This window comes from Trematomus bernacchii, unplaced genomic scaffold, assembly GCF_902827165.1.
Source record: "Trematomus bernacchii unplaced genomic scaffold, fTreBer1.1, whole genome shotgun sequence".
NCBI lineage: Eukaryota > Metazoa > Chordata > Actinopteri > Perciformes > Nototheniidae > Trematomus > Trematomus bernacchii.
Window position 1 is genome coordinate 293,539 of NW_022987644.1, and position 24,634 is coordinate 318,172.

Consider the following 24,634-nt stretch of genomic DNA (forward strand, 5'->3'; position numbering starts at 1 on the left):
TACAAATGACATGTGTAACACCAATGTGATGGTCTGAAACTCCCCTGGGTTATGATCATTGTTAAATATTTCCCTTTATTTCCAAACTTGGTTGCTGAGGACATCAGTCATTAAGCATGTATCAAAAACCAGCACATTACCGTCAACCTAAAGGAAAAATAGCAATATGGGTTTGGCAATTTATCCTTAAATATCTGCATTAGTGTCAAAATGAACTTGTCAGCCTTATGATAAAGCAGATGGATGTTCAATGTGTTATAAACTACTAAAGAAACATGTTCATACAGAATAGCTTGAAATCCGCTGGTCAGCCGTCTAATTTGCTTCCATGCAGTATTTTCTCTAATATCCACGCAAGTATGAGAAACACACGCACGCACGCACGCACGCACACACACACACACACACACACACTTGATATTTTGCTTGCCGATGTTGACAGAACTCTTTGTAGTATCATACATCTCCACACTGACCTTGAACCAGGGTTCTTACGGTCATTAAAAACCTGGAAAAGTCATGGAAATTCAAAATGCTAATTCCAGGCCCTGGAAAAGTTATGGAAAACAATATTTTTCCCAAAGTTTTGGAAAAGTCATGGAAATTTAACTAAAGTTGCATCAAATATAATTTATATTTTATCTAATCGCCGAAATAGTAATTACTGTATCGTATAGTAATGAAACATAAAATGGCATTTAACTGACGAGGCATTTTGCTGGTGAGAGATTTGAGTTGCTTTAGCGTGTAGAAGCTAGTAAGCCTACTATTTGATTTGTTTTAGATAGGCACAACATGTTTCATATGCAGACCTTATTTTCCTGTTCCATGTTAAAATAAACCATTTTCAGTGGTACCGCTGAGAAAGAGTAATTCTTTTGGTCATGGAAAATTAGGTAAAGGTCATGGAGAAGTCATTGAAAATCATTGGTGAAAAAGTGTATGAACCCTGTTGAACACTGACTCACAGTTTGCAATGAAGCCACAGAAATAACCAAAACAAAGCCATACATATCCAATCGCCTCCGTTCAGGTTTTAATAGGGGGAATCTTATTTTCTAGTGCTTCCGGAAATGTTGTAGTTACAATATCAATACTTAAAAACTACCAACCGATGTTTACAAACTGCAGAATTGTGACAATCAATTTGGCTTTTCTTTGCTTAAAATGGTCACAGAACTTGAATTAGTAGATGTCGATTCTGTAGTGAAACTTTTCAAATTAATTAAATTCACGCTGTTTTTTAAAGACTGTAATTCCAAGACCAAACTGACAACAATGGAGAAAAAAAAAAGGATGGACTCGGTCCAAGTATGATCTCAATAAATATCTGCAACCTTGATTGTTTAGTAAGAATTAGCATTGACCATCCTCTGTATGTGACATAAAGGCATCGCGGACCAATCAGGCTTAAAAAGACGTTTTTTAACCATAATTAGAGCAGACAATTTCCCTGAAAGTTAATCAGTGAAATGTGGGTGTAATCTTGGTTTAAATAAAAGCCTCCTAACAGTGGGTTTAAACAGTCCAGCTGTGATCAAAGGCCCGCTGGTGTTTATGCAGTCTTCACTACTTAGAAAATCATAAATACGTCATGTTCCTCTTGTAGCTCCTGAGTGGCATCCAATCCAATTCATCAAGCGCCAAGATCTGAGCCACCATTATGAATCAAAACAGGAAGCACTACATTCACAAAGAACTGTGATGTTAATTCATTCACAGTGGATTCTGCAGCATTTATCTGACAGTCAGTGAGCAGTTTAGGGTAACAACATCTTGCTCAAGGACACTTCAGCAGGACTTGAGGGTGCTGCTTTGATTTAAATCTGATTAAAGTTTGAGAATTGCCTGTCCTCACCACTCATGATGATGCCACCTCATCCTCCAGTTTGCTCGTATTTTAAGGTCACCTTCTGCTTTTGGGCAATTGCCAAGACAAAGCTATGGTCCAAAAATAGTCAGAGCTGCAAGCCCTTAAAGAGTGGCGGTGGAAAAAACAACATTTTTTTTGTGAAAATACACCCAATAACAAGCGAGGCCCAGAAGCAGAATGGCAAGGCAAGCGTTCATATTTGCAAAATGTCCTAAAAACGGGTTTGAGATTTGTGCTTTTAGATGGAGGGAAACTCGGGTTCCCACATTGTCTCTCTGTTTCCAGTGACCCTAAAATCATGTATGATTTCATTCCTTAAGGTCATAAAGAGTGTGACTGACAGTGTTTCTCTTCCTACCTCTCGTAAACTCTGTTTTTAACACACCCAGGAGCCTCACTCAGCCAAAAAAGCCTTTAACTCACATGTGTCAAACTCAGGCCCTTGGTGGATTTAATTTCGGCCCGCAGGATAATTTCTAATTACTATTAGATCTGGCCCGCCTCAATCCTGAGGGTCTCCTCAGCTCAGAGCCTGACCCCAAACATTGATGAACTTGCACCCAAGATGAGATGCCAAGTATCTGGCTTGAACTAGCATCACAGAGCAGCACACTGAGTTTACATGGATGTTTCCTTTTGCACTTTTTCTCTCACGACAACAGGGCATGTTTGTTTTTTTCTTTGAGGGGAATAGTTTTTTTTTAAGCTGTTGTTGGCCTGTGGAAAAATGTAATCATAAGAAATGACTCCGGAAAAGCTGCAGATAGAGCCATAAGAAATGAATGCAACTGATTATTTAATGTTTAATGTTTTTATAGGCAATCATTTAAGCTTTGTTAGTTCCAGGTTTAATATGTGCAATAAGTTCATTTCAATAAGTTTTGCAATAAACATTGAACCAGTCCGGCCCTCGACTAGTACCCATTTTTTTATTTTGGCCCACTGTGTATTTGAGTTTGACACCTCTGGTTTAAAGGCTGGATTATGCTAACCGGCTGAGACTTCCAAGTTTGCACAGAGATTTAAGGAATGAACCAGAGAAGAATAGTCTTCTCTGCCAAGTTCAGAAGCCATTTCTTTTCTCCCTTCATGTTAAAAAAGCAAAAAGCCGCAGGTCCCTGGAGAAGGCAGGGTCATTGACTTATGAAGGCGATTAAGATTAGTGTGAATCAGCCGGGGGAGCAGTTCGTCCATTCAGGAGCGATGATAGCAGCCCCGCTTTGATCCTTTCATTACGAGAAGCTATTGAACATCATTGTGACAAGTTACATGCGGTGTGGGAATTGCCAATCCCCTATTCAATTTTGCCAATTTCCAAAGCTGTGCTGAGTGTGGTGGAGATAGGGGCAGATTAAGCAGGAGCACTGTGGTACATGACAAGAGGAGGTGAGGCTCTACTGAGGACCTGCCAACAGCAGCAATTCACCCTCTCAGTATATCAGGGGGAAGTTCAAAGAAGTCACTTTGAATATTTCTAATATTCAATCAAAGTCGAGGGATTTCTTAGACTTTGTGATGTGCAGATTTCCTAGCTGACTATTCAGAGACAAACGCAATCATATAGGGCAAACTATAGAAAAACAGAGTTATCATGTATACATATATGACAGGCAGATGACCCTAAGCTTACTTCTTTGTTACCAGGCTCAGTCCATGCATTTTAATCCCCGAAACGTACTATATCTTACTAAACCTCTACTAACTGTTTAACCCAAATAACTGCCCCCTTATTCGTAACAATCTCACTACTCACTACAAATATCGTATATCAGCATTTCAAAAGTGCATGTGAGCTTGTATAACGTTGTTTTACAGGTAAGAACTGCATTTCTTCAACGACAACAAAACACTACACCTGGCTAAAGCTAATGCAAGCTAATAAAACAGTAACATGATACATTTTAGTAGTAATTTATGATGAAGTGTATTGTGTTATACTCAGAACGGTTTGATAGCAATGGGATGGAGTCATTGTTATAACCTCCATGAAGGCAGGGCCTAAGGATTTTATATCAAACTGCATTAGTTACATCTGAGTGTACAACAGGAATCTATAAAAGGCTCCGTAACGCTTCAATTTAAGGCGTTGAATATGGAGGTTTTTAACAAACAATATGGTACGAAACCAAGAGATGATTTCACCTGTGTTTTGCAATTTCTTAATATCCTCTATGGGGTATAAACTAGAGCTGGTAAAGTGAAAATGTGTCCCTTTTTTCCACGACTTCCTCAAATAAATTATTAAAAAACACATGAACTGCAGTCTAACAGGTGCTATACCAAATGGGCAGTTGTGTCTCCTTGTTCCAAGAGAAATATGAATTGTATGAGTCACTTTAAGATGAAAGTACTTCAGTAGAGCAGTACAGTAACTGCCTTGAAGTGTATTTCTATTGAAGCAGGTTGTTCATCAGAAATGCTGCCTTTCCCCTTTCATTAGAGTTGAAAAAACCGCGACATGAATGGCTCCTTTGAGTTTTTCCCCCCATCATCCTTCATGTGTTGCTATCCTCTCAGCTTATTATAAATGTATGTAAAAACCCTTTGGCTTACTATAGCTCTTAATCAGCTTGCAGCGTGGTGTGTGTGTGTGTGTGTGAGGAAAGCGTTGCCATACAATAATTTCAAGAAAGAGTCTTGTTTCATAATGTTTGAATTGGCTTGTAGTATTTGAGCACTATTAAAAAATGATTTTCTAGCAATGAGTAGTGTTACGTAATGTGTTTATTGTTTACCCACAAATCCCTTTTGGACAAAGGAGTACAGAGAGAATTTCCAGCAGTGGGATGATCCGACCAGATATTTTTAGATTTCTAAATATCCTCTGCCTCCTTGTGTGTGTCCTCCCTTTGTATGTGTCCTCCCTTTTTCTCCCTTTTTCTCCCTTTATTATTAATCTCTCCTTTCTTCTATCCCACCTCTTCTGTTCCAATTCTGTTTTCCTCAACAATCCCCATCCCATTTTACACTCTTGTTATGTCATCTCCCTTTTTATCTTCCCGCCTCTGATCCCCCTCTTCCTTTAATCTAATTTCCATGTCCACCACCTTTCTCCTGTATATCCTTTAATGAATTCTCCTTTATTCTTCATCTCATTCCTCCCCTGCTGACCCCAGGCCATCTACTATGAGATCGGCTTCGTAGTTTGTGCGGCGCTCGGCCTGCTGTTCGCCGTTCTGGTTCCGATAATCGGCATCTTCTTCTGCATGTGCCGCTGCTGCGATAACTGCGGCGGCGAGATGCACCAACGCCAGAGGAAAAACGCAGACTGTCGACGAGGCCTGCTGGGAACTCTGCTCTTCTCCACCTCACTGGTCATCACGTGAGTGCGACACATATATGTACACATGAACTGGAGTTAAAAGCAAGCTACACTTCCATCTTTTATAGTGTGGTGTGAATGCACACATTCAGGCCGAAACACACAGTGCACACATTCACCTCTGGTCATCTTGTGAGTGAGTGAGTTTCACACACAAACACACACGGTCATCAGCTTTCCCCATCCCCCACAATCTCACTACTCACTACAAATATCTTATATCAACATTTCAAAAGTGTATGTGAACTTTAATAACATTGCTTTACAGGTAAGAACGGCATTTCTTCAACAACAACAATACACTACACCTAGCTTAAGCTAATGCAGACTAATACAACAGTAACATGAATAATTGTAGTAGTAATTGTATGATGAACTGCATTGTGTTGTACTCTTTTGATAGCAATGGGATGGAGTCATTGTGATAACCTCCATGAAGGCAGGACCTAAGGCTTTTATATCAAACTGCATTAGTTACATCTGAGTGTACAACAAGAACTCTTGCTTTATAAAAGGCTCCGTAACTCTTCAATTTAAGGCGTTAAATATGGAGGTTTTTAACAAACAATATGGTACGAAATTTCAATCTTGAAACAAGTGACAGAAATCTTCCAAGAGAAGATTTCACCTGTGTTTTGCAATTTGTTAATATCCTCTACGGGAAATAAACTGGAACTGTTAAAGTGAAAACAAAACACTACACCTGGCTTAAAGTGGACCTATCATGCTATATTTGAATAATATAGTGTAGGACCATACCTATACTGTATAAGGCATATTTATACTTTTTTCTTTTCAAAATACCAAACAGATCATGCATTTTAGCCATGCCTCATTTCGCTCAATTTGCACTTTTTTTTAGCTCTGCTCTGCAAGGGCTGATTCAGTGAGAACAGCACCACCTACAGGCCTGGCATATGTACTACAGCGTCTCCAGCGCTTTCGAACGGCAATGGCCGTGGCTGTCTCCCCCTGATTGGTGGAGTTGGCCCAATAGCCGTAGCGCCACCGTCCTGACGTCAGGACAGTGTTCAAATCTGGATCAGTTTTTATCAGATCCGTTGCAGCCCCTTTTTTAGAGATTTGGGTATGGAGGAAAATAGAGAGGGTTGTGTTTTCTGACACTTGGTGAGTTCCCTGGAACACCGGGGACACATATTCATGTATAAAAGACGTACAAAAGTGCATTTTGCATGATAGGTCCCCTTTAAGTTAATGCAGGCTAATAAAACAGTAACATGATCAATTGTAGTAGTAATATTTTCTGTGTGTTTGTACAAATAGACTTGAGTTAAATGCAAGCTACACTTCCATCTTTTATAGTGTGGTGTTAATGCACACATTGAGGCAGAAACACACAGTGTACACATTCACCTCTGGTCATCTTGTGAGTGAGTTTCACACACAAACACACACGGTCATCAGCTTTCCCCATCCCCCATGCTGTTTGCTATATATAGTAAAGTCCTACTGTAGATACTCTGTGGCAGCACCCTTCATGCTTGTGTTCATTCGGCACTGGTCACTATAATCTGCAGAGGGTTCATGCTGAAACTAACTGTAGTAGAAATTGAAAGACTGAGTAGAATGAATGAGAAACAAAACCCTTCCCCACGATACAGAAGTTAATCACAGTTATTTTATATAACAAAGTATTATATGTTTCAATTGGCTTTCCCCTCTACACCTTAATATTCTCTTTCACTTTCTTGTATAATAATTGAAGGACCTACTGCTTCTGCCGTAAGGGTTTATTATATTACTTCTACAGCTGTCATCTCTCCTTTAATATGCACGTTTTAAGCAATTGGCTGATACTTTATCCAGAGGGAAATGCAGTGAATCTAGCACAGCGATTATTGCACACATTGCCAAAATGTCAAACTGTAGTAACTGTGGTGAATTTTTTTAATTTAGGGATTTCATGAATAGTACCTCAAACTATATTCTGGATGGATGCTCTTATACAGTAATATACCTTTTGTACTTACTTATAACAGGTCAGCTGATTTTTTTTTAAATGAACCCTGTATCGAAATGATTGCCAAATCTTGTCAAACTTTTCTCCGGAGTCGTTTCATTAAATCAAAGTTCTCTGGGCCGTGACCGACCAAAACTGAACATTAAAAAGCCGCAACAGATCATGAGTATTTCTTAATCCACCTGCACTTCTTATTGTAAGTATGCTTTCTCTACAGTATTTTTGAAGCAAGAGAAAAACAATCCTTTCTTTACTTCATTAGTATAACTCAGACACATTACTCAAGAAATGATAACAGCAAATATGTTTCAGTGCTCATATGGGAACAGTCCTATATTGTTAATGAAGGGGTGGAAACTCCTAAAGTATGATATACCAGCTCAAGTTGCACAAGATAAGGGAAATGTGTAAGGGAGTGGGCTGATAATGTTTGAGCTTTAAAGGGCCCATGTCATGGCCATTTCCACTGATCATAATTCCATTGTTGAGGTCTACTAAAATATATTTATACTGTGCATTTTTCCAAACTCACATTGGTTTCTCATACAGCATCTCTGTAAACTACGTGTATTCACTGAATTTCACTCTCTGCCTTTAACGGCTCGTTGTAGCTCCAATAGCTCCAGCCCCCACCCTCCCTGTGAGCACAGTGTGCTCTGATTGGTTGGGACGTTGTGAATCGCGCTGAGCTCCGTGGAGGTGTTGTTTCCTTGTTTAGCGATACACAGCCAAACTCATCCTGAGCACACACAAACTCACAGCCGAAGTAAAAACAATAAGTGTGGCTTGATATTGAGTAAGAAAAAGGTTGATAAACGCTGTGAGAATGCGTCTGCAGAGAGAATTTCGCCGCGATCCCAACTGTCTGTTATCAGCCTGCAGCCAGGGAGGAGAAATCAGCTGAGCTGCCTGCTCCCTGCACACAGATGTGTGTGTGAGGAAGTCCGTGGATTGGTCAATTTGGACCAATCAGTGGGGGCTTAACGTAACGGCTCCGCGGACGTAAGTAACAGCTCCAAGGATTGGTCCATTTCGTTCCGGGTACGGCATGACATCACGTACAAAACTGTACATTAAAAAGCCGCAACAGATAATGTTCTGATGAGCCAAAAATACGTATTTTTTAATCCACATTTCTGTCAAAAATGATGTGTATATTTTAAAGTGTAAGTCTTTTTTTGCACTAGAAAAGTCCCTCTTATTGTAAGCTTGCCTTCACTGAAGTATTTTTTAAGCAAAAGAAAAACAATACTTTCGAAGATCTCAGACAAAAGATGACCTAAAAATAACTCAGGAGTGCATTACAAGGGGATTTCCTAAACTCAAGAAATGATAACAGCAAGCAAAACCTGTTTCAGTGCTCATATGGGAACATTCCTATCATTGTTTAATGAAGGGGTGGAAACTCCTAAAGTCAGTAATGATATACCAGCTTGAACTGCTGGAAATGTATAAGGGAGTGGGCTGAAAATGTTTTTTTAACTTTTTCTATACAAGCCTATTATATAATCTGGCTGTCAGTGAAACTCATCTCTCAGAAAATAATCCACAAGAAACTCAATCCACTCTGTTTCATTGTCTCGGCGGTAGAAGAAGCATTACCCACGGGGGTCCACAGAACAAAAGGTCGGGAAGCGCTGCGTGAGGACTGCAGGGATCCAGGAGTGTACTTAGTTTGATGTTCTTTGACTTTTTGTCTTCCTTGGAACGGAGCCGGGCTATTAGAAATTCCAGGGCAATATCCTAGAAGCCGAGACGCGAGAGTCTGAGAGCATCCTCAGAGCTCTTATTAAATCTCCCCAGCTACCAGGCAGAGAGGCTGCAGAGGCTCTAATGAAGCAATTACAGGCGGAGGAGAGGGATGAGCACCGAGCTGCAGGGCCAGACTGCTTTTTACCGCCGCTAGAAAGCTGACAGCGAGGCACTGAGGAGTGGCGGCGGTGATATTGATTTTTCAAGAACTGTTAAAATCAGATTAGGAGGAGTTAAAGACACCCACATAAAGGTGAGGACAATGAAGTGGCTGAGGAGGAGATAGGAGAGTAAAAGTGCCGAAAACACAAGGATGTTTACCAGACCTGGATAAAGGTGTAGTTCATACTGTTCAGTAGCTGTCAACAATAAGTATAGATCTTATGAAGGACAGGATATTCATTTATGAAAAATTACGCAAGTGAAGAAAAGTTAAAGTGCACCTATCATGCTATTTTTAGGCAATAGCATAGGTCTCAGATATATAAAAATATATAAAAACCACGTCTATGAAGTGTTTTGCTCCAAATACCAAACAGATCACCCATTCTAGCCATGCCTCATATCCCTCTATTTCACTTCCTGTTTCAAAAGTGCTGATTTGGGGTATAAAGCTTTAAAAATAAAAAAAATTGATTTTAAAAAAAAAAGGAGGGGGCTGAGCTCATGCGGGACCCGGCAGCTACTGTCTAAACTAAATACTGCCGTGATGAAACGCCATATCATGGATTATCAAGGATTAGTTCTGAAACAGTATGGAGCTCAAAGGCTTTCTCTCTTGCCGGTTATACCTCAAGGTGAGTTCCTTTTTATATCCTGCTTCTTCACACACATGCTCTCCAGTACAGGTTAGCTCTGAGTGTTAGCGATGCTAATGTAAACACCGACCATATTACATCCAAAACAGTCGGGCATTGTTTCTGATAGCAACGTTTCTGATAGGGCCGTGGGTGTAAAGCCAGCCTACATTTCCGATATTACGTCATATCGGACGCAAATCTGGATCAGCTCCGTTGTAGCCCCGTTTTTACAGATTTGGGTACGGAGGAAAAGAGAGGGTTTTATTTTCTGATGCTGCGTGAGTTCCCTGACACACCGGGGACACGTATTTATGTATAAAAGACATCAAAAAGTGCATTTTGAATGATAGGTCCCCTTTAAATTTAAGTGAGCTACCCAGTACACACTCTGCCAATCTATTTAATATAAAACAAACCCCAGAACAAATCTCTTTAGGTGCATTTTGGACATTCTGTAGTCATGCTTTATGAACTTTATTGTGTAATTTGAGATAATGGGCTATATAAATACAATTGGATTGATTGATTGATTAGATGATAAAACATTCCCTTTTTGATGATGGCAGTGAACACATTTTCCTATCCAAGAAACAGAGTGGGCAGCATGCATAGTTGCCTCTAAACCAGACCCATCTCCAATAATAACAAAACAGTTGAGGAAGTACTATTGCAGAGGCTTATATAATATTTGATATGGGGTTTATGACAGAATCAGGGCATGAGATGATAAGAGAAAAACACTCTTGCATGACCCTTTACTCCGATGGTGGTAGGGTCAAACCCCAGAGGAAGTGCGAAAAAGTCGTAGTTTAAAACGTGAATGAGTAATGTTCACTGGGTCAGAGCGGTAGCTGTAGGGATTTGATTCACACGGATGCAAGTCATGCTGAAAATGCACACAGTCCTGCACAACTGCTATGGCTGTTAAACGTGATGTCTTAGTAAAAAAAGGCCTGTTTTCAAACACACAACAGATAATTTGGTATCGTATGCCCTAGAGGAAATGGTTCATTACTATGCCATGTTATAACATCAGAGCTGTATGCCAAACAAATGTGAAACAAAACAGTTTGAACACACAGTTTAGAAACATGTTATCAGTAGGAAACTCAAAGTGACGTGTGTTAGCATCACAGATGACATGCCACCCACGAACAGCCATTTAGACACAAGTTTAGAGTGAGGTGAATTGGAATTGTTATAATGATATCAGCAATGATGCAGCAGTAATGGATGCAGGCTTGTCATGGTTATGTTTGGTCTGGTGAATCCAGCAGTAGTGAACCTAAATAACCTCCCAAAACATTGGGCATATAAGTGAACATCAGCATTCATATGAATAAATGTGGACTCCTCTTAAGTAGCTTAAAGGTTTTATTCCACACTGTGACAGTATATCTTTCGACCGGCTTGTTGCAGTTGTTCGTTGCAGCTGTAAGCTATACAATTGTGAGACCTAATGTGTTTCATGGCTGCCCTTTTCCATTAAATGGGGAATTCTACATGTCTTGTGCATCAATAACACACATTTATATACATTTGATTAAAAGTAACCTTGATATATGTATTGTCTTTGGAGAAAATTGATGTCCATAGGGTTGAACAATGCTTGTTTGCAATGAAATCCAAGTATAACCTTATATAATCTACAACCCTCTCTTCTGCAAAGCTACATTCCCATACAACTGCAGTTTCATTTCAATAAAACTAAACTGCAGTTTCATTGCATACAGATATATTTTGTCCCAGATTATGTTCCCAGACTAAAACATGTGGTGGACTCAACAAAACTACCTGGTTAGGTTCTGTATAAAACCATTGTTTGGCTTAAAATAAGTATGTTTTTTGCTAAAGCCCGCGTCACACTGTCCCGAAATTGACACCAGATAAAGGAAATGTTCAAATTCGGCTCTGATCGTAACATCGGGCCATTCGTGAGGGCATCTTAAGCCATCGTATGACCGCTGTAGTGGCAATTTCTTATATTACTTTATATGGTAAAACCAAATGCAACGCTTATAGATGAAAAGTGTACTCAGTGACCCAGTTTTCATTGCTCGACTTGTTGTTCACCCAGATGCTTCCTGCCAAGGTCACAATTGAACAGTACAGGTATTGTTCCTCAAAAGAGCATTGCAAGATAACAGTCAGAAGAAAGTGTTATCTCTTTTTGTCTGCACAGCAACAGTCCTCTATAAATCACACACACACATTTGCCTCTGTGTGCGCTCCTGCAGACTACTCTGTACTCTGTGAGACATGTACCTTTGAAGCGCTTCAAATAAAGAACCAACAAGACAACTCTGTTTGCATCGGACCAGTTTTATTATTATTATTAATACTACTAGTACATCTCCGGATCATTGACGAGTGAAAGTTTCCACAACACCGCCGGTGGAGTTTCTCAGGCTCCGGCAGCAACTTCGTGAGCGGTGGCAAAATCTTTGGCATGCCAACAAATTGCCCAAAGACCTTTCGAAGGTTCATTTTCGTGTTGAATTCGTGTGTCCATTTTGGCCATCGTGAGGGCATCTTGTCAAATCGTGTCATCTTCGTCTGATCATCGGGCATTTTTCGCCTCGCGAAGACAATACGAAGGAAACAAGAAGCTGCCCGATTGTCTTAGGAAGCCAACACGACTATGTGAAGCCCTCGCAATGCCGTCGTGTAGCCATCGTATTGTAGTACACTTTGTGTTCTGTGAAACTGAAAAGTATATTACATTGTTTTTGTTACTTTCGTTGCAGTTGTATGTCTTAAATGTAATTTAGGTTAACTTCCTGTTTTATTTAGATGCTTTTATTTTAAAGGCGAGTTTACGCTGTTGACAGGAAGTTGTTGTTGCTATGGAAACAACATGACGGAGTGTGTGGTTCGGGTGCCATCGTGTGGCCTTCTGTAGGCATCGTGCTTGCTTCGGCTGTAGACCAAGTTCGGGGCCATCTTCGTGCGAAATTCACAATTCCATATTCGTGTGTCCATCTGGTGTACATTTCGGGACAGTGTGACGCGGGCTTTACTGAAGTTACAGATGTGAGTCAAACTTCATTTTGGGTGAGGATGGATTCACATGGAACACAAGAGCCAACCTCAATACAAGCACTTACTGACATTAATAACAAAACCTCAAAATCAAACGTTGTATGGCACAAAATAAATGTCCCTTAAAATTGTTATTGCCCATGCAGTTTCTTCATAGACTCCAACTGTGCAAAGCCTTCACAGATGAGCCATGTTACTTCAGCATGTGTTTAACGTATCATGTCTCAGCTCATGCGTAAATACATGAACTGTGTAGTAAATGGCATGTTGCACCAAGCCTGCCAGCTATGAAAATGTCACACCGTACATTATTAAATCCACAGCAGCAGCTTTTTCAGTCTCTACTAACCAGAGTCCACACGCCTGATTTATAATGATAAAATGAAAGATCCTTCCCTCTGTTCCGGCCAAGTGGAAGACCCCTGCCTCATGCAGTTACCCAGAATGCATTTCAACAAGCTATTTCAGTCGCAGGGTGTCCAACACTATTAACACAAAAGGTCTTAACATTATGGGCTTAGTAATTCATGCTAATCATAAGGAGTCTAATTAATGATAATGTAGGCGCCAGTGAAGCTGCAGCCTGCACTTTAAACCTCAGTCAGTCCGTTTGAATGTGAAATATTAAGATATTTTATTACTGAGAAATCTACAAGGGGGTGTCGTCAGTGAGTGTAATGAATACCACACATCATTGGCTCCTTTATGGCCTCTTTTTCACTCCTGTCAGTATTTACCTTCTAGCAAACAGAGACACAAGAACTAATCTTAGAAATCATGTAAGCAAATACAAAAAAAGTATTATATTAGGCTTACATTTTGGGAAATATTCGCATTTTAGAGGTCATACTTTTACCTCATGTGGAAGCGAAACAACAGTCAGCCGTTGTGTACAAACGAAAGGAAGGAAACGCTGCCAGCATGCCGAAGAGCTGTTTCATAATGGACTGCATAAACAAACATAAATACAAGAATGCAATATTTAAACATAACTTTACATATAAAGCAATAAGGAGAGCAACATGATGCAAAGGTTTCTAAGGGGCTGTGCGGCGTATTCCCGAAATAAGACAATATTTCCACACAATGCCTTTGAAGTAGTTGTTTTCCTCAGGTTAACAAATGCTTTGAAATGGGACAACGTGTCTGTAGGCATTCAGACTTTGTTCAGTATAGTGCTGTGTATTATATTAAGCAATTTACATGTTAGAAAACTCAACTTCCTGAGCACGTATCTGCTGATTTTGGATCTAAAAAGCCCCTTTTTTTGAAGATATTGTTTGTTATCCGGTATTTTTAGAGGTGGCATAGGGAGTGTTATAATTGTATTGCAATACAAGACCTCCAGAGCAGAAACAGAGGGTTGATCAAATCATGTATTCTGCCTCGGGCCAGTTCTGATGAAAACATAACGTGTGAGGTAGCCAAAACCTTAATCTGTCAGTGTGTGTGAGTTTAGTTTAGAACCTGTATGGGCTTAGGGGGAAACGCACAGTAGGTCCTCTCTTAATAATGTGACAGGAGTTATTAGCACATTATTCTGCTGAATTATTAATAAAATGACCCAATTAACGAGTAGAAACAAATGTTCCTTACTTGTCCTCTTGTTATTTCTCTGAAGGGAAGCAGGAGTTCAGCGGCTACAGCCTAGAGACAAATACATCTAATGTCAAATCTATCTAGGCACACAAGTCTTTGTACATTTGAATTTATAAACTCCAAAGACCACTGTAAACACTGCTAGGATTGTACTTCTCTATTTTCCTTTCTATAATGTTGTAGTTGTTATAGCTCTTAATGACTTTAAATAACTGGTATTAGGTGTTTTATTGAACAGTGTTTGTTTGCAGCTCTGAGAAGCTAACTCATTGTAGTGAGCACACACAGGTTCACCTACTTACTGCTGACACAAATACATGAACACAATCTTTCTCGAAGCGCACAATTATTCACTTAGAGACACACAAGCAAACATCCTCTTCCTCTGTTAGCAGCCTCTCCGGGGAGTCGTCACATCCAGCGCTATTTTTAGTGGATTCATTAATACTGAGATGAAGTTCACTCTGTCGCAGACGATGAAGATGTCACTTTCTGACTACATGTAAATGCCAAGCTACTGGGATGGAAGAAAATGTGACATGACAAATCCGAGTTATGGAGAAGTTTGCTGGTTTAACATATTGGTTTATTTTAACCCCAAGATATGAGACAGAACTTTACTCAAGGGGGCCACTGCAGCAAAAAGAATAGGGGAAAGGGGAAAGGGAATTACATGTAAAAAATCGAATAGATTCTAAAAATTCTATATAAAAATAGTCAAATATTTAGTAGAATAATTTATATATTAGCTTCATTTCATACTGTTGTAGCTGCCTTATTCATAGATACATTTTCATAAGTTTTTGATCTACAGGAGATTCACGAATGTACCCAGAAGATAAAGTACCTAGGTGTAAATTATTCAGAATAGCTTTAAGAAGATCAATGGAAGTGTTGAGATTTCAGTCTTGAAACCCTTTCAAAAACACGGCTGTTCCTGAATCATTTATTTTGGAGATGACAAGTTGTTGAATTTCAAGTAAAATGTCCTTTAATGAACTAAACAGATCTCAGCTCAGATCCCTTTCTACAAATCATGATGGCCAATACACTTATGATTGCTACCCAGCTCGCAGACACCACAAAATGTCAGCTTTTCACAAACCACTGCCAAGCTAATTAACTGGAGAGCTTGTTGTCAGAATTTCCCATAATGTATCACATCTCCCGGCGAGACGATCATTCAAAGTTTCCCTTTTTCCCTGATTTATAGCTGAAATCCATTTGATTTTTTACTAATTACATTTTTTCCTCATCGTGGGGTCTTTCACGGTCTGTGGGTTCTCGCAGTGTGCAAATCAATACACCAAATAGTCTAACAGGAATTCTACCAAGTGAAACTAATTGATGTTCACAGCTCGGTCAGGCTTCTTTTGAATTTATTGGAGACCTTTGTGTTGATGATAAGGCACATTGTTTCAGAGGAGAGGGAAAAGATGTGAGAAGGCGACGTACGGCTGAGAGGTGGTTTCTATCTTATGGACAACTGGCTAGGGCGATGTATTACCTAGAAAGAGCAGCATTACTAATACAGATACAGCTGTCTTTCTCATCATTTCTTTTTGATACTGTTTTTTAACTTTGTGGCAAGCATATTGAGGGATAAATGTCCAGTTGCCAGATAAAAAAATATATCACAACTCCCCTTGTTTCCAGCTCTGGCTTCTGCTTTTTGTTACATTACATGTTACTTGTTAGACGCTTTTATCCAAAGAGACTTACATACTCAATACTGTGGGCAATCCCCACAGGAGCAATTTGGGGTGAAGTGTCTCAGGGACACAACGACATGCTGACTGCAGTGGGGTTTGAACCTGTGACCCCCTGATCCCAACACCAACGCACAACCCACTGCACCACAGGCCTTGCATTGTTCACTAGTCTTTAGGATCTCTGGTGATGGTCTTTCTATATTAGTAAAGTACTATATGTCCAGACAAACTAAATCATCCTTATCATTCTCAGAAACAAGGAATGACTCCACTTTTTCACGATCTTCATCTAAACCCCGAGTTTAAAGTAGATACTCATTTAGACTTTCAAAGTGACTTTTTCATTATGCAGTAGGAGAAGATCAATCAACTTCTCCATGACATTGAATTACAGTATGTGTGTGAAAGAAGTTCATTATTTCAAATTGTGCAGTTAATGACACACAAAAATTCATTAAAATTATACATCTAATAAAACTAGAAGGGAACTCGTAAAATTAATGTAAATTCTCCCTGATGGGGAAATGCTCCAAAAATGATATGGTTTCTTCCTTGGCTCATGCTACACCCCTCCACCAAGTGTCATGAAAATCAGGCCTGTAGATGTGTCGTAATCCTACTAACAAGCAAACCAAACTAACGAAAGAAAATAAATAGGTATTGGTGCTCTTGATATTTGATGATAAAAACGTACTGCCTAAATGCATTGTACAGTGAAATGGAAAATGGGCAGGCAGCAGAAGGTCAATATCACAGGATGCAGTCACACCTAAAGTTCATTTGATTTCAACCATACTCAAATTGAACAAGGTGCACAATATTGGGTAGTGGCATTTACAAATGATTTGGAAACTAAAGTGACGTGGACATGTTTCTTGAGAGAATGCATATTGGACTTTACAGCTCTCTTAAAACTGCAAGTTTGACAGGACATTGAAAGACAGATGAACTGATCGTTATCACCATACATGTTGTAGTCTTCAGGTCTGTATAATCCCATATCTGTGTATCTTTTCCTACAGTAACTGTGCAAACTCCACATTGAACTTACTATATGCAATGAACAAAACTCAACACACCTCCTTGGATTACATTGATTGCAATCATTAAACGCATAGCTGTGGAATCAGTGAGAAAAAAATCTGTGACAATGGGCCTGATGTACAAACATCGTACCATGCATACGTTTCTTCCCACACAAAACTGGCATACGCTTTTCGTATTCTTTAAATGTCAAAGTTGGAATGAGTATGATTTGTTGGTTGCAGCAGTTTTGCCTTGCTATATTTGCAATTTCTCCCTGCTGTGTCCGCCATTTTCGTAGCTATTTTTTGTATTTGTGATTACGATTTGGCACGTTGTCCTAACCTTTTAATAGAGGCTAAGGCAAAACAATGTCCTAAAATCGGCAAATTGAAAAAAAACAGTAACATTTTGAGACAGGGATTGAGAAGGGTTTGTTTTTATTTATCGTTTAAGGAAAATCCTACCACTTTTGAATGATTTATGAGGGATGAATTCGTATCCATCATTTCGTTCTCTCTGTGCATAGTCGTGAGTTTCATGCCTCGGGCCGTGTTTGCTCCGTGCTGAGCCAACTGAATGGGAAATAGACCGAACCATTAAAACCAATCACTGTGATTCAGCGAGTCTCTGACTTTACAGAACTTCAGGTTTCCTCACAAACAGTCCTCCTTCTTGTATTAAGAGTCAGAGAGCTTCTTAGTTAAATGCAAATTAAAGCTGATTCAATAAAAACATGTTTGATAAGTCGAGGCTTAATAGAGTGCAATAAGTTGTTATAAAGTTACATTGCTTCAACAGCTATTCCTTGACAAGTTGTTTTGTTTTGGACAGCTGACATTTATTTTTAAATCCCACGGTTAATATTTGCTTGAAAGGTTAATTATTTTCATAACCTCAATCAATCCAGGGATGGTTTACCTGAGCAGAACGAATCTGTTGTTGATATCCTCAAAGTAATCCCTGTCTCTCTCTCTCTCCTTAAGAAATCTACACAGACAAGTTTCTTGCTCAGGGGCTCACATACTCGCTTGAACCCAGTAGTTACAAAACTGGAAAACCGGAGTTTAAAAAGGGGGCGCAGAGAGGCTGAACTTTAATGAATGAGTTGAATAACAGAGTCACCACAGACAAATTGCAAATCCTTGACATTTATGTGAAAGAGGCTGATTTGAAAGAGGCTGATTTGAAATAGGCGGACTGTGAGGGGATCTGCAGAGATGTGTCTCAGGCTAAAAAGAGGAAGGCTGCAAGTGCATGCAGAGTTTATTTAATTTCATTTGTGTTTGTTCCGTTCATGGTATGCACAACTTAATGTATAATAATTGTTTACAAATCTGTTTAGTGTCTCTGTAAACACACCGTTGACCAAAAAGGAGCAGGGTGAAGAAAATAATCTTATATGACCTGCCCCTTTCTAAAAAAAAAAAAGCCATTCACAGCCAAACATAACAGTACAGTAGGATAATAAGAGAAACACAAAGACGTACTACAAAAAATACTTCGTTCCCACTTGACAGTTAACGGAAAGAAACAAAACAACAACACCAAAACATCACATGTACAAGGAAAAGTGCAACACCCTCATCTGAGTCCTACTGGAGAAGATCTGTGAGGTGACGTACAGAAATAGTTTAGGGACTACTGCTTGAAAAGAAAAAGTGTCTAATCTTGTTTAGACATCGCATTACATTGTTCCAGCTGTTAAATCAATTGCAACACTTCCTCTGACTGTATGTTTTAAAGTTTAATTACATTACATGTCACTTGTTAGACGCTTTCATCCAAAGCGTCTTACATACTCAATACTGTGGACAATCCCCAAAGGAGCAATGTGGGGTGAAGTGTCTTGCCCAGGGACACAACGACATGCTGACTGCAGTGGGGTTTGAACCTGTGACCCCCTGATCCGAAAACCAACGCATTAGTCCACTGCGCCACAGCCTCCTGTTTAATCATGAAACAATATGAACTTTAGAGGAGCTTTTTAAGATACTACTGTATTAAAGTGACCGTCTGTGGCTGTTTGCACGACTCTGAGCCATACAGGCTGTTTGGTTCAGAGTTTAGTATTCATATCATTCCTGGACTGTTTACAGTGGAATTAATGTTCTGTTTTCTCCCATCAGACCACTGCTGCCAGGTTTTAGACAGAAACTTACGAAAACTGAGAAAACAGCACTGTTATCTTTACTGGGTGTTCATGCCTAGAGCAAAAGCCCCAAAGTCAAAACTACTCAGTGTCTGTTTAAATTCTTTATGGGACACCATGCTGCTCAGAGCCGAGTTCAGACTGTGACCTGGCTCTGGGAAATGAGTGCAAAACAGAGACGCTATAAAAGGGATATAACAATGGCTAGTCGAGGAGAAAACACTGTTAAGTGGAAGACAAACAAGCTAACCAGAGGTATAACTGTGATGACATTTAACTTAAAAGGGATCATGGAATGTGGCATTTGATGGGAGTGTATAGTGAATGAAAGACTGTTTAAATTCCAATATAAAATAATAAAAATAGTTGCTACTAGCATCTGCTATGACGTTTTATTTACACAATAATACGTGTGTGATTGCCACTGGTCTGCTCCTGAGAAACACAATTATTATATATTAAGACGTTTGATGTCTTTAGGAAACTGCGTGGAAGTTTAAATATGTCAGAATACATTAGTGCAGCCCTACACTCCAATTTGTAGTCATAGTTGGTTCTGGAATAAGCTGATTCACTACCCTATTCACATACTAAACAAGCTGCTAGGTTATCATATATTTGTTCAGCTCACAGGCTGTTGAATACAGGTCACTGAGGTCAGGCTGGCACACAAATGCTTAATGTTTAAACATGTGAATCTAATGTTGTTATGGCATTGCAGCAAAAGGCATTCCTGCACAGCACCTAGTTTTGCACATCAAATAAAAATAAACAGCAATAGCTACATAATTTATTTTAGTTTGTACAATAATTACATCTTTCATGTGCTTCTTGAGTGATAGGATAATAAGAGTAAACAGTTCCAGCAGTGTGAAAGCAGCGAGGGACTGTAGGGCAACTGTCCAAGCCGAGCAACTACATTCAGGCTGAATGCAGGGCATTGTTGGAGTTTGTAAAAGCTATGGAGCCACCAGACCATGTAACACTCACTGCCCAGCCCCCAGTAGTGGCCTACATACTGGGGCAGTGCACTAGTTTGATTGCTCTTCTTCTTCTTCTTCTTCATCTGTTGTTGTGGGGCTTACACCCTAAGGCACAGTTTCATGTGTCATTTGGCTTTCGCTCAACCAGGAATTACAGCCCTTTTACTGAGTAGCTAGAGGTAAATCTTCGTCCCGCTGCGTTTGGAATCGTCCCCTGTGGTCAATAAGAGGCACATTATCAACAAGCAGCCATACGGCGGTGCACTCAGTGCCCACAGTTTCAGCTGGAGGGTCAGTTTACGAGTTGCTGTCAACAAAGAAATGTGGTGAAGCGGCACGACAAAACTCAGTTTCACAGTGTGAGGAGCTGTGCTGTCATGTGGGTTTTTAAAAAGGCCTTCTACCTGAACATTACTATTCAACCTGTTGGAAACAAGCATGGTTAAATACATCAAACGTGCACTAAAGTTTTAGTATTTTGACAGTCACAGCTCAGGTTTAGTTACATTTTGGAAGGAAAAGACGTTTTGTAATGCATTGTAATCCTTTCACTTGTATTCAAGTTAGATGTATAGCATTGCTTAATAAGAAAAGCTATTTAACTGAATGGACTGTAACATTTCTCTGTAATATGTGATATAAAAGACATCATTAAAGGTGAAATGAAGGTGAGAACAGCAGGGAGTGTGTGTCTGTAATCAAACAGTCTGACATGTTTCCTGTATTCTTTATACATCCGTTGTAGGAATCAGTGAGAAATGGGTTTTCTAACATAAATTCACTCAACAGCGGCGCTCATCTATTTTCTATCACTCCGGCGTTCCCTGCATGTCATCCCGAGTGTGTTTGATCATTTTGTAATGAGACACAAATGTGTGTTTCATTCTGTCTTAACTCCCGATTTCATTTCACCACTTCTCAAACTATTCTACCACACTCAATCCAAACTCAATTTTGCTAAAGTGAGGCGGACAGCCCGTGTAGTACACAGCTCATTGGAAAGCGCTTGGCGTTGTTCTCAATGAGTCTTTGTTTGCCTGCGGATTCCAGTGACCTTGCTGGACACTGGCAGGGAGAGGGAGTGAGCGAAAGACAAAGAAAAAGAGAGGGAGGTTGATATAGGAAGAGAGGGAAAAGAGAGGGTGCTGAGGGCAAAAGAGGAGACAGATCTGGAAGAGAAGAGAGGGTGTGTTAAAGGAAAATAAGAAAGCATGAGAGGTAAAATAATCAGAGAGGGGTACAAAACAAGTCTTGAGCAAGAGAAAAAGAGGTTTAGTGGAAGAGACGTGGATGAAAACAGATGAGCCGGAGCAGAAAGACAAATGAGAAAGAGCTGGAGAAACAGAGAGGAAAGTAGAGAATTTAGTGATAAAGATACAGACAAACAGAGACAGACAGTGAGACAGAAGGAGAGGGTTATGAAAGTGTGTACTTGTGAGAGAGAGAGATAGAAGGAGGGCAGAGAAAGTGTCTGACAAAAGGCTTTTGTTTTGAAAGTGGCCATTTTGAATCTTCTCCTGGTTCCGGATGGCTCCACTTCACTGTGTCCCAGCCTAGTTGTTTGGCCTAGTTTCTCATTAAGTCTCCATTTATACGACGACAGCGTTTACTCTGTGTCGGCCCGCTCACTATTTATGGCAAACATCATTACGGGTTCCTGGAGACGAGGCGCAGCTTGATGCCACGCTGTTGAAAAGAGTTTCTCTCTCGAGGGCAGCGCACGATCCTGTAACATTTGTTCTTTGTGCTAATACGTGTTTAAGCCTGTTAAATACACTTTAAATACGTGCCAACCATTTTTTAACAAGATAAGACCCTCTGACATTCAGGTTGTGACTCAGCTGCCAAAACAGCTACCAATTTAATGAAAGAGAAGAATAAATTAATTCTCAATGTGTCATTTGACTGTCAGAGAATATAACGCGACAATGCTCTTCTGCAGCCATTTCTCAGATCTAATAAATTGTCAAAAAGGACAAAAATGTAAGGTTATTTTACAAGGATGGATAAGCAAGTGTCTTCTATCTTGTTTGTAATAAGTTTACAAAAGGTCTGATCTTCAAGAAACTTAGCTAAAAGGGTGAAGCATAAGCCAAGGAAGAACCCATTACAATTTGGAGCAGATAAGAATCACGGGACTGATTCACAAATTCATTTTCACTTCCATTAACATCGGGAGATAGGATGTAGCCTTGTCTGTTCTCCCTGAGTGCCCTTCTAATTGTTAACTAAGATTAATTAGCGTTGATTGATTAACCAACTCCGGCAGGTTTTCCGCTTGTGGCTTATTGATTTCTGTGCTGTGCGAGTATTAACTGAAAAGTGTTGGTTGACATTTCAGTTTAGTGTGCAACAAGATCAACTAGAAAATGCATTTCCTGCAGAAAATGCGTGCGAATGCTGTAAACTGTGAATTAATTTAGCTGAAAATGCAGAAAAAGCTGAATATGTTATTAGCTGAATGGTAGCTGCTTTTAGCAAAAAAATGCAGAAAAAGCTTAATATTTAAAAGAAAAGGTTTAAAAAAACATGTATAGCCTTGATGTCCTGAAATAGCCGAATAATGTAATAGTTGAATGGTTTCTGCAGCTGAAAATAGGCTGAAGGAGTTAAATATCAGATGTAAGTAGTAGTGAATGAATTTGTATTAAGATGAGAAAAGAAAGTAAAAAGGCTTGGGAAAGCAGCAGAATATTTGAACTACAAACTTTTGAACTAACTTGATGGTGAATTATCTGTCGCCATGGCAACGGCATTTGATGATACCCCATAATACGCTTAGATGTGTTGATGGCTGCATCGTTACCAAACCTGTGAAGTTTTGGGCCATTTCGAGCATTTTCACTGAAGTTATGAGAAAACCGTGTTTCATGGTGTTCATTGTGTTGCCATGGCAACGGCATTTGAAGAAATCTCAAAACTGTCCCGTAGATGTCTTCACGTTACATTACATTACGAGGTTACATTACTCTCTCTCTTCTCTTGATCACCCTCTCTCTTCTCTTGATCACCCTCTCAATCTTCTATCGCCCTCTCTCTCTTCTCTTGATCGCCCTCTCTCTCTTCTCTCTCTCTTCTCTCGCTCGCCCTCTCTCTCTTGATCGCCCCCTCTCTCTTCTTGATCGCCCTCTCTCTCTCCTCTTGATCGCTCTCTCTCTCCTCTTGATCGCCATCTCTCTCTCCTCTTGATCGCCCTCTCTCTCTCCTCTTGATCGCCCTCTCTCTCTCCTCTTGATCGCCCTCTCTCTCTCCTCTTGATCGCCCACTCTCTCTCCTCTTGATCGCCCTCTCTCTCTCCTCTTGATCGCCCTCTCTCTCTCCTCTTGATCGCCCTCTCTCTCTCCTCTTGATCGCCCTCTCTCTCTCCTCTTGATCGCCCTCTGAGTGAGTGAGTGAGTGAGTGAGTGAGTGAGTGAGTGAGTGAGTGAGAGAGTGAGAGAGAGAGAGAGAACAAACACCTGTGTGTGTAAACCCAGAGATGAAAGGTTACCATGGTGACGACTTATGACAATTTACCCACTGCAGCACTGAGTGCCATTAAGAATGCATTGAGGTTTGTATCTGACAATTTTGCCACCTGTTAAAAAACCATGGCTCCTATCAAAAAATTACCAGACCGTGAGCATCAGGGAACCCCAATGAACTGATATATGTTGTTTTTTTTGGTTTTGTGTGTAAAATGTGGAGATGGGAGCAGTTTGTCTAAAGTGTACTTCTCTCTGTTCTGAAGAAAGTTCCGGAAAGATTTAACATGGGAATCAATTGGGAGCTAGGTGGACTTTTTGTCTCTTCATGCCCTCAAGAGGCATTTTGTTTAATATTTCTTGTTAATTTTTTTTCATTTTCCAACCTAGGAGAGGTTTTTCTACATTTTTCATGAAAAAATATGTCTGAGGAGTGTAGGGTTTGGGAATTATGGCAAGTTTAAAACATATTTGGGGGAGCACTGCTGCACTCTGTTTTGAGATCAAAGCACTCTAGACTTAACGAGCTGCTCCATCCGCACTAATGTTAAAATCTGAAGAAAGCCTCTTTACCAAGCTCCAAACAAAGTTAATTATCTCAAGAAGTGTAAAAGATATCAAAAATAAAAGTCAAGTTTGAATAGCTGAAGGTGTTGTGATCATTTGAAAGTTAGAATGAAGTGTCTAGCTGAAAGTATGTGGAAGGAGTAGCATTTGGCGCAAAGTGTAGGAAAAGAGGATTTGAAGGCATCTCCCATTGACTTCAATGTTAAAAAAAAGAGTTTAAAAAGCTGAATATTTCAAAAAGTATAAAATATTTTTAAAAAGTTGAAGGTTTCCCATCGATTCCTGAACAGGCTGAATAGTTTAATATTTGAATGGTTTCTGTAGCTGAAAATAAGCTGAAGTTATGGAGTGCCAAAGTAATAAT

At 39.8% G+C, this 24,634-nt stretch overlaps 1 protein-coding gene across 5 annotated transcripts in view; it reads left to right on the plus strand.

Annotated features, from left to right (window-relative positions):
• Positions 1–24,634, plus strand: part of prom1a (prominin 1a) — a 92,560-nt gene that overhangs the window by 41,365 nt on the left and 26,561 nt on the right. For all 5 annotated transcript variants that reach the window (XM_034133815.1, XM_034133816.1, XM_034133817.1 and 2 more), the window contains one exon: positions 4,990–5,195. In XM_034133815.1, the coding sequence (XP_033989706.1) occupies positions 4,990–5,195 (206 nt within the window). The remainder of the gene's footprint in view (positions 1–4,989; positions 5,196–24,634) is intronic.